The 11,399-nt window shown below is 33.6% G+C and overlaps 2 protein-coding genes across 2 annotated transcripts; one reads left to right on the top strand and one right to left on the bottom strand.

Annotated features, from left to right (window-relative positions):
- Positions 1-2,170: 2,170 nt before the first annotated feature.
- LOC134256581 (uncharacterized) lies at positions 2,171-5,759 on the top strand. The gene is given in 3 exon segments (XM_062739264.1): positions 2,171-2,196; positions 2,497-3,733; positions 4,160-5,759. Coding segments are annotated over 3 exon segments (2,106 nt in total). The 3' UTR covers positions 5,003-5,759.
- A 202-nt stretch (positions 5,760-5,961) lies between these two features.
- LOC134256580 (RWD domain-containing protein 4-like) lies at positions 5,962-8,138 on the bottom strand. The gene is made up of 4 exons (XM_062739263.1): positions 8,131-8,138; positions 7,328-7,373; positions 7,018-7,125; positions 5,962-6,622 (listed from the first exon to the last, which is right to left on the bottom strand). Coding segments are annotated over exons 1-4 (339 nt in total). The 5' UTR covers positions 8,133-8,138; the 3' UTR covers positions 5,962-6,439.
- Between the last annotated feature and the right edge of the window lie 3,261 nt (positions 8,139-11,399).

Below are 11,399 nucleotides of genomic sequence, written 5' to 3'. Positions count from 1 at the left end.
AGAAGTAAATTGCCATATATTTAAGAACCAAATTAAAGGACTCAGCTTGAATAGTACTTATCTGTTAGAACTGAAGTTGAATATCACATATTGATAAAATTTGATGAAGAATACAACACCGTTGCTATGGTTACCAAGAAGGGAAAATGTTCGATTTTGTGAACTTTATATCAATATTAAACCCTGTGTGCCAACTTCTTGCATCCACTTAGAGATTGGATGATAGTCAAAATTAAAAGTCAGGTTAGCTGTTAATAAATATCAATCATAAAAGTTTTGGGAATCTACATTTAAGGGTACGTATCCAAGGAAAGAAAATATTTTTCAGGTTTTTAAGCATATATTTTCTGCTTATTTCCATAGCAACGCTCTATTTAAAGAATCTAATCTGAATTTTTTCAAATGGGAAAACTAGGAGCACACAAACATCTTTAAAAATTGATCATTAGTTATGGGGGAATGTGCTTTTTTAAAAGATAGGATCAGATTTAAAAATACAGAGTGTTACTTTGAAGGCTCTCTTTGGTATAAAAACCTTGGCAACCATTGCCAACCAATCTGAAATATCATATTTTGTTCTTGGTATATGTTTCAAGGCTCTTTTTTCTATTATTTGGTCACATTTCATCCTATAATTGCTTTTTATTTTTACGTCTATGACTTTATAAAATTCAATGAATATTTTTTTTTACTTTTGAATACTTTGTTACCATAGTAACGTATGTAATAGTTGATTTACCAAACATGTTTATCATGCATTTGAGACATCTGACCTTCAACTTTTGGAAACAGTCATTGCCAATTGTTTGCTTTGCCGCAAATGTTAACTATGGGGCTCTAAACATGTTAAAATATGCCATTTTTCGAACTTTAAGACATGTTGCCATGGTAACTATAAAGCATAGCAACCAATTTTTGCCTGATTTCAGTTTAGGGTATCAATGACTTTTATCATATAGAGTTTGGAGAAATTCTGAGACTATGCGTGCCACAGCTCCTATTTAAATTTCAAATCATTACAGAGAATGGCTCTTAAAAAACGTCTATTTGTACGTCAAAATACGTACAAGTACAAGTACGCGTACAAGTTTAAAAATCTCAACCTCTCTATTAATAGCAATTAAACGCTTTAGACGCTGCATTATTAAATGATTGAAATTAAAAGAAGAAACTTAACTACCGTATAAACTTGTATAAAAATCATGCAATTTTCTTCAAAAGCTTGGATACCTATAATTTTTCATCCTAAAATCAAAATGTATATATGTTGATCAATTCTCAACTAGAAATTAAATGCAGTTTTCGCATTTCCTGAAAATTTATTAGATAATTACTATTTTTCCCTTTATAATATCAATAACTTTAAACACAGGCACTTGAATTTTTATCAATAAGTCGCTAAATTAGCCAAATATCGAAAAATTCTACCCGCTCTATTCATAGATACATTTTAAAGGGGGTAGAATTTTTCTATTTTAGGCTAATTTAACGAATTAGGGTGTTTGTGCTTTAAAGATAAAGTTTGAGGAATAAACATGGGTAAATACACAATATAAATACTAAAAGAATCGAACCTTTTTTTTATTTTGCCTTGAGAACCAATGACCGATTTAATTTTTAATAGCCTTATATTATCAAAACCTGAAGATTTTAATTGAAATTTTTCCTTTTAGACTAAATTTTTTTATTCATTTTCTTTGAATTCCATTTGATCTCATAGGACACAGTCATTATAAAATATTTACATCCACTGAATATTTTCTTCTTTATTTCTTAAGAAAAACCCATTGCGTTCATCCCTGCATAAACTACATTAAGCATATCACCTGTACAGATTTCTTGATCAGTGGCCGTTCCATCAATGAAACGTACAAAGACGTTCGCATCATTAACACAATAATTAATATTTTTAATCCTACTTAAAATGATAATTTAAACAGATATAAATATAAACAATAAAATGTCTTTCTTTGCTTGTTGTTACTGGAATGAACGGTCGCAGCTATTGCAGAAAAAAATAACATAACCCGCTTACGCGGGTTATGTATTTTTTCTACAACAGCTGCTTCCGTTCATTCCAGTAACAACAAACAAAGAAAGCATTTTATTGTTTAAATGAAAGTAGATTTAGTGGATTTTTCTGTACTATTTATATAAATCGCCTAGTAAAATGGACGCCATTGAAAATTCACCAATGTAAGTTTAAATGACAGTTGTGTTTTACTTAAAATGTCTTCAGTTTCTGAATCAGTAAATATTGTAATGCTTTTAACTTTGTATGCAATGTACATTTTTCTTCTTCTGTTTTGTTCTTAATTGTAAATTTAATTATAATTCAGCTGAGAACAAATTATCCTCGTACATGTAAAACATCTTTGAATGTAATAAAAAATTTTGAAGCAGAGAAGGTATTGAATAGTTTACTAAAATGGCATAATATACAGTGTATATCATATATGTCAAAACATATAAAAATTCTCCTTTAATCCTTATTAGAAAGACAGCCCTACAGCATATATCAGAGTCAGTGTTCTTGGGACTGTGTGATAAAATTGGGACCTCACAACAGGTGGCCATGAGAAGAGATATGGTGGACATCATGGAGATGGCGGAAAATCAAGGGAGAGCAAGTGGTGAGTACAGTGAGATGTGGAGTGGAAGTTACAGAGAAGGATTCAGACTGAAAGAATCAGATATAGACATTATGTTCTGGCCAAATGATCACCGTGTGATCTGGGACTTATCTCAGTCTCAGTATTACAACACACACGGACAAACACTGATATTATGTGACTGTTCTGATAGTCCACCAGGATTCACTTTGTTATATTTACTGTCACCAAGCAGGAATCAAGTAATCCAGGGAGCTTGTGTTAGAGTGAATAGCGAATATTATATCTCCAGTTCAGAATACAGAATGATTTGGTGTTCTGCAACTTTGCCTGACTCCATTCCACATGGACCCTGTGTCAGTGGAGTTATTTCAGGGGGAGCAGAATATGAATTCGCCCATTGTTTTGTTAGTGACTTTTGGCCTCCCTCTGCCTCCTCGTGGATAGACAGATGTCACTCATGGCCCAAGCCTCATATTGCTAATGAAATAGTAAAAAATGGATGTCACTTTGTACCAGTAGGACATAAGCTAGGACGACATGAGCACAATGAATGGAGAATTTCTTTCTCTTTTGCAGAACACAAACTTGTGTATGCTATGAACCACTGCCAATTCTTAACTTATGGCTTGCTTAAATTATTCTTAACAGAAATAATTAACAATGGATTAAGTGATGAAGATAAATTACTGTGTTCCTATCACATGAAGACAGCTGTTTTCTGGGTGATTCAACAGAATACATTACAACAATGGTGTCCACAAAATCTCCTGGAGTGTTTCTGGAATTGCTACAAGCTAATCCTTAAGTGGGTGTATGATAGAGTCTGTCCAAACTTTTTTATTCCCCAAAATAACATGTTTCTGAGTAAAGTCCATGGTGAAGCACAGCATCAGCTATTTATTAGACTGTATGGGTTGTATGAGAATGGTTTAGCATTCCTGCTACACAGTCCCTCCATTAGGTCTTGTAATATAAATGTCCTTTACAACCCCCGCCTCTCCATCTGTACAAATGAAAATACTCTGATTTCTGAGACCAGGTTTGATAAAGAGCTGTGGAGGGAGATACATACAATTATTATTATTGTCGTTATGGGTATTTCCTGTGTGAACAGAGTGGTGGATCTGTGTGGTTTTTATGTCACGTGACATGGTCATATAAATAGCAGGTGCGTGCTTTAAAAGTTATTATTATTGTCGTTATGGGTATTTCCTGTGTGAACAGAGTGGTGGATCTGTGTGGTTTTTATGTCACGTGACATGGTCATATAAATAGCAGGTGCGTGCTTTAAAAGTTATTCTACCGCTCGTACAGAACGTTGTAAGGAATGGAAACCAGTAAATTAGGCACACACACACATATATGTATGTATATATAAATATTATTTAATGATTAAAAATAATGGGTGTTGAAATAAATACAAATGTGTTAAATTCGTAATAAACGTTCTGACGAGCAGCATTCCATACATATGAGTTGATTATTCTTTCAATACAGAATAAAGAGTATAATTAATTTATATTCGGACGAACGAAGTGAGGGAGAATATAAGTGACGCATTCTTCACATCAAACCTAGAAACCTTTATGAGATGTCTACATACAATAGAACAGATGATAGATTTACCCCTCCTGACTCAGTATCAAGTCGTGATGCTACAAAAACTTACAGCTATTGTCATTCAGAAAACAGCTTTTATATTACACATAGCAACTTACACAAATGAAAACAAACTGTGGTATAGAGCTGACAAAATTTCCTGTCACATGCTGAAATTAGCAGCCAAGTTTGGTTGTATTACAGAAATGCTGTACATAGCCATGTATTATTACAAGACACTAAGATACACGGAAGCTTTATCTATTATAGAGATGATCAAGGTCAGGTTATCACATTAATATGTGATTCATATGGGTAATGGAGATATAAAGATATATAATGAGACTGTAGGGGGACAGTCCTGGTCTACAAAGATAAAAAAGGCTGTAGACAGAGATATCCAGCTTGACAATGACATCCATTATATCAATGAATTGGTACCAGAACAACAGTCTGCTCTACAGAACAGCCGACCTTCATTGCGTATCCCACTATTTGTACTATTATACATGTTAGAAATCTTGTGTTATAGACATGTAGACACATCGAGAATACAAACAGCTCTAGATGATCTACAGACCCTAGTTCACCATGATCAGGGACAACTTATACCTTTATTATACAGAGACATATCGTGGCAGATTCTGGGGATCTGTCAACAGGTGACAGGGAACCTCCAGGCTGCTCTATACTCATACCAACAATCTCTCAGACATGAACCCTTCCATAAAATACAAACAACTACAGAAATGAGAATACAGGAAACCTGTCACAGATTACTGAATTAGTAAAATACCGGTAAAGCTGGACATTTGTAGAAGCCCATCCGATAGAATTTATAATCTGAATATTTCTTCTCATTCTACCATATTTTCAGAATGACCAATTAAAATACACGATGCAAGAGAATACTTTTCTTACAAACAATTTTTAAAACAAAGAAAGTTATATACTAGTTATATTCTAGATCTGTGGTACATGTATAATAACTGTCCAAACATCAACAATATTTTGAAATGTTGTATCTAGCTAGCATATGGTTATATTATGTCATATCGTCGAGGCGTCACATCACCCACTCAATAGTATGCCATTCTCTCTCAATAATCAAACCGGTCATTAGCCTTATCCACTTCTCACTTACAGGCTATAAATTGTACAATATCAGCTGTCAGCTGAGTGCCCTTGATGCGTCTTACAAAAATCTGTAAGACAACACAAAGCAAAGTAAAAATGTTTTATTATAATGGTTCCAAGAGATCAACAGTTTCAACCTACTTAAATGATCATGATCAAAAAATTACTTGTAGTACTTTTTAGTGTTCAAGAAATTAAATACAACACATGTCCAACGTTTTCTGGGCGATACTAAATGACAAAATCAATTCTGTTTCAGATTTGAGGGTCACAGTGAGAGACCGTCTTTTTGTGCAGATTTTTTTTCATAATTTCTGCTTCATTTGAATGAAAATAGGACGGTTAAGTGCAATTATTACCCATAGGAAGTCCAACAGAGTGTCGGAAGACTTCATCTTCAAAACCATATATTAGATATTGTCTTTCAGAAACTCATCCAACTTTCTAATATCAACTTTGGAGTACTTGTGTGTTCAATCATTCTGTTTTGAGCAAAACAACTTGGCAATTCACTAATGATAAGCTAATAAAATTCACCACATATTTTCTGGAATGTTTGTACTAGGGATCTTGTTATATCTCACATGTATTCCTTGTGACCTGTCTAATATGGGTATCAACATTTTTTAACTCTTGACCTTGATGTTGGAGTTTGAACTATATCTAAAAACATTAACCTTATCCATGAGCTGCCACTTGGCAGCATCAGTGTTTCACAAATAGGTATGGTTCAAAATAAATATTTATTCATACATTCGTATATTACATTTACAATATTTACATAATTATAATAGGCTACAGGAAAATGCACTGCTTAACCCATTCAAATTAAATTTTTTTAGTTACAGTACTTAAGGAAAAATACTCTTTATCAAAAGAGATTCGAGTATTAAATGAAACAGTTAGAAAAACATGTCCATTGTAATGTATTATAATAAGCTGTAGTTTATTTGTAAGAAGTCTCATTTTCATTCATATTTCAAATTTTATCAGAAACATCAATAGCTATGCGCCTGATTTCTGTCTTCCCAGCCTCAATAACTAATGACTGTAGAATTTCTGTGTTTCACATCCCCCCATTAACCCCACTAGTTGCTTTGTGACCCGGTTTGAGACAAATGGCGTATAACGTCCACCCAGTCCCACCCCCGTGGCCTCTCTCCAGAGGCGTCCAGTCGGTCAAACATTTTACGTTTCTGATTCTTGGTCAACTGTTCTTTTTTTTCTTTCTTCTTGGCCACCTCCACAACAGAAATCTTGTTTTCACTGACCTAAAGACAAAGTTAATTTATGTAAATAAATGTGGAATTTAAACTTCTATGTAAATTTAGAGTTGAGAGTTTTTACATATTTAAATATAAAATTAAACTCTTTGACCATTGTTGTATACATTTTTTTGCTAAATATGTAAATTCTAAATATATTCTTATGATTTTATGCAATATTATCGTACGTTGGAATTTAGTTTTAGAAAATCAATAATTTAACATTGATTTTGCCTTTTTGCTATATTTTGATATACACATATTACATTTAAGCTCTTATTTAAATTTTACTTGTTTTGTAACTGATTTGATTCATATTCAATCTGTAAAAACCCTTTCAAATGAAAGACAATACATTTAATGTCCATGAGTTTGTAACAATAAATCACTGAACAACAAACCTGATTGATTGGTTGTGTTTCTGGCTGCTCAGCAACAAGGTCATCATAATTCTCCTTGACCCACTCAAACAAAGTGTAGGTCATGGCACAGTCCAATAAGTCGGGGATCTATACGAAAAAAGTTTGACCACGATCAGTGACTCAGCATTTCAAAACTCATTTATCTTTTCAAATATTGCAGCATGGAAGAATGTGCAACAAAATGAGCAAAAATATGTTTCCTTTTTACAATATTATCTACATATTATAAAAATGTTGGAAATGTTTAAATGAAAGTCATTTGCATGAAATATACAGACAAACAAATTACCTGTTCCTGAAGGCCCTCCATGATTTTGGTCTTTACAGTGTCATACCTAAAGATACAAAATATGGATATAGTAGTCCATAAAAAGATAATGTAGGGATAAATATTTACATTTCCAATGTCTTTGTCCGAGATAAAATTACCAAATGTAAATGTAATTTATTTCCTCATGAATGTTTTGGCGCAGTTCCAAAATAAACCACGTGCAGGGCGGGACAACACCTAGAGAGAAGCAGGCTTAGAGCCCGTGGATTGGCGGAATCAAAGCATGTAAATATAAGGAATAACTGTCTTATTTTTCGAATTCATGAAGATGATCAATGGATTGGCTTGTGTGATAATTTTATGCATAAACGCCTTCGGCGTTTATGCAAATTATCACACAAGCCAATCCATTGATCACTTCATGAATTCGAAAAATAAGACAGTTATTCCTTAAATATGTTGTCATACTATTTTCAAGTATTTGTCGGACACTCTTTACTGTTTATAATATGTTGTGCACATACCTATCCATTTCAAAGATTTTGTGGCTATACTACCATGCCGGAAAAAATATTTCATGGGATATTTCATCAAGTTCATGAGGACCCGCGTTATTTTCAAACCCTGTTGTGCTTGATTACGGAACATAATATCTTATATTGTGAATAAATACTCTTCATACAACTTCAATGTACATTTAACTTATAATTATGTGTTTGTTGTACACTTTACTTACATGTGTTTATTATACACTTTACTTACATGTGTTTGTCTTACACTTTACTTACATGTGTTTGTCATACACTTTACTTACGCGGTACATGTGTTTGTTGTACACTTTACTTACATGTGTTTGTTGAACACTTACTTACATGTGTTTGTCGTACACTTTACTTACATGTGTTTATTGTACACTTTACTTACATGTGTTTGTCTTACACTTTACTTACATGTGTTTGTCTTACACTTTACTTACATGTGTTTGTCATACACTTTACTTACATGTGTTTGTCATACACTTTACTTACATGTGTTTGTTCAGAGACGTATAAGAGAGGGACCGCTAACTCATTTTCGCGCCAAATTATCTTCATGTTTTCGCAGCGCCCTCACCGGGAGGCATAGAAAGACTTCCGGTCGTATTAGCTGCAGTGTTTTCATCGAAGACTTTGGGGTAAATATTGCTAATATATTGTATATTTTACTATTTATAGCCTGCACATCAATAATAATTTACATTAGGTGGATATCTATGATGTATTTTTGCAGCTATAAAGAGAAATTAAAAAGATAACACGTATAACATGAGACCATGCATCATAATGTTTACATCTTGTCGTTGTCTGTACAACATTATTAATTCTGAATAAAAATGTTCTCTTGTTGAAAAGTTGCTCCTTTTATCTTCATAAACATTGTAGACTCAGGCCCTTAGGAACCGGTGAGCTTGGAGGAAAAATTAGCAAGCATCTAGGCACGTTTCGTTTTAAAAGGGGGGGAGGGTATGTAAATGTAGGAAAAGTTATCTGGGAAAAAAAACTTGAAGACAAGCAAATAAACATGATAAAAAGGGAAGGAAATTGTCAGAACAATCTGTAGAAAAATACTACTAGTATTTTGTGTAGGTGGGGCCGGTTGGGGGCTTTTTGTTTATATTTTCAACAGTAAATGGGTACACTGTATATGTTGTGGAATCCGGGATGTTTCGCGCCGATTCTGTTTCGCACTGAGATGGTTCGCGCCAGGATGGTTCGCGCCGATTTCGGTGCGAAACATCTCCCCTCTTTTTTTTAATAATCTCATTTATGTTGTAATAATTTAAGGTCATTTATTGAATCTTAGATATAAAAATGTGTTGTATGCTCAAATAATAACTAATAATATGCGTGGGCATGTGTAACGGATCGTAAATGTTAATATGAGTACCGTTTATACCACGTGTGTGTTCAACAATTTAAATGTAATTTGCTGGAGATCAAAAGGTTCCCCAAGCTAGCAATAATTACGAATTAATTAGATGGCGGTGTGATAAAGTAACTCCTATAAACCTAATTATGAGTGTAAGAATAATATACAATTACAACTACATACATGTACTTCAAATAAACTTCTACAATTTATTGATTGATCGATTCATTGTATATTGTTTAATGTCCCTCTTAAAATATTTCACTCATATGGAGACGTCACCGATGCCGGTGAAGGGCTTCAAATTTAGACCTATCTCGGCACTCAGGGCCATTGAGCAGTGAAGATTCTGTGCAACGCCTACCGTGACACGGGACCTAACCTTTTTTAAGGTCATATCCGAAGACCCGTGACTTTCACTTCTAGTGCCGAGCGGCTGGCAAAGAACATCAGCTACCCTATGTTTACGTCTTAGGTATGACGTGGCGCCGCGATCGAAAATAAACCCGGGCCTCCCGATCACGAAGCGAACGCTCTACCACTAGGCCACCGCGACCGGTTTCTACAATTTAAAAAAAATAATTAATATCCTACAAAATCTCGATACTTACATCAATATTTACAAATATTATAATTTTTCTTTTTTTTAGAAACGAACGAAATAAATAGCATGTTCTTAGAGCGAAACATCATGGGGCGAACCATCTCAGCGCGAAACAGAATGGACGTGAAACATCGCGGTGCGAACCATGCATCGGCGCGAAACATCCCGTTACCTATGTTGTGGACCCCCCCCCCTTTTCACCCATCAATATAATACTTTTATGTGCTATTCGAACATTAGAAACTACCTTTGCTTTAATGTTTCCCTTAAATAAATATTAAACTCATATGTTTTTCTTTTCCTTTTTTTATTTGCTCAACTGAGATTTGTCCCCAAAACTGAAATTCCTTCCCACAAAAGGGGCCTGAGAGTTTCTCAACATTTTAAAGACTTGATCATAGTATTAAGATGTATTATTTACTTTTTTGTATATCCAAGAATGTATAATAAGGATGTTAAATTTTTACATCATGTAAAGATGAACACTTGTTCATGTAATCTCCAGGTATGTCAGAAATCACTCTTCTCAACAACAGACACAGATTGCAAGCAGAGGAAATGAAGAATTAATGCATAAATTTTTATGAGTGAATTTATCCTGACCACCATAAATCTATTAAGTAAGTGGCAATTATTACTTATTTATATCACAATAATTTTTTTAGAATGTATCATTTTGCTTCACATGACTGTAAATGTGTTATTTATCGGTACATCAAAATTTGCATCAGGATCAATATCAAATACAATTGTACATGTATTACCTTGATTTATAGAGTGATAATCTTATATGTTCTTTGCGAGAGGATGCTCCGCCTTGTGGTGTCCTTGTTTCATGGGGATTGTTGATCTTTCTTTTTACTGCTTTTGATTTTTTTTTTAAATATACCATACTAAATAATGAACAATTATTATCCCAGGTTTTACAGGTATATTTCATGGGGCTATTAAATTCTCTTCTTCATTGATTTTGTCTTTTTCATATTTTCAGAGTAACAGTACCTCTCTTGATTGATTCTACAAGATTCTGAAGTTGTTTTCTCAAAAGACCTTGACCTGCTTCATAAGGGTGTTTTAAGCGAGATCTAAGGATGAACTAGATGCTGTCATGAGACAGTAATACCCGCACTAAGGTGTTTGCCTCTAAATGCACACTCCTCTAAAATTAGGCTTTACCAAAGAAAAAGTCAATATAATTTAATAATTTACATAATAGGGCCTCCATGTATTCATCAAATTGAGCATAATATTCTCAAGTGAACATGTGACCCGTCACCATGGGCTTCGATCTTATAGGTACATGTATTTCATATTCATAATTTATTACCAGTCTGAAATTAAACAACAGAATTCAATTAATGATGTAAATTAGGTTTGAAACAAGGGGGGGGGGGTTAAATTTTTGGCCCATAATTGGAACTTTTTAAGTCTATTTTCTCATATAGATCAACAACAAATATTATTCAAATTAGTTTAAAGCGTTTTTGATGATTTTTTCTAAAATGTACAAACTTTTTTTATACTTGATTAGGCAGAAACACCTTGAAAGCTGCCATATACCATTTATACCCAATCAAT

The sequence above is a fragment of the Saccostrea cucullata genome, unplaced genomic scaffold (assembly GCF_032062105.1).
Source record: "Saccostrea cucullata isolate Sc308-1 unplaced genomic scaffold, CSIRO_AGI_Scuc_v1 ctg992, whole genome shotgun sequence".
Classification (NCBI taxonomy): Eukaryota; Metazoa; Mollusca; class Bivalvia; order Ostreida; family Ostreidae; genus Saccostrea; species Saccostrea cuccullata.
Note: the sequence above shows the minus strand (reverse complement) of the source record. Positions and strands in the feature narration are given on the sequence as shown.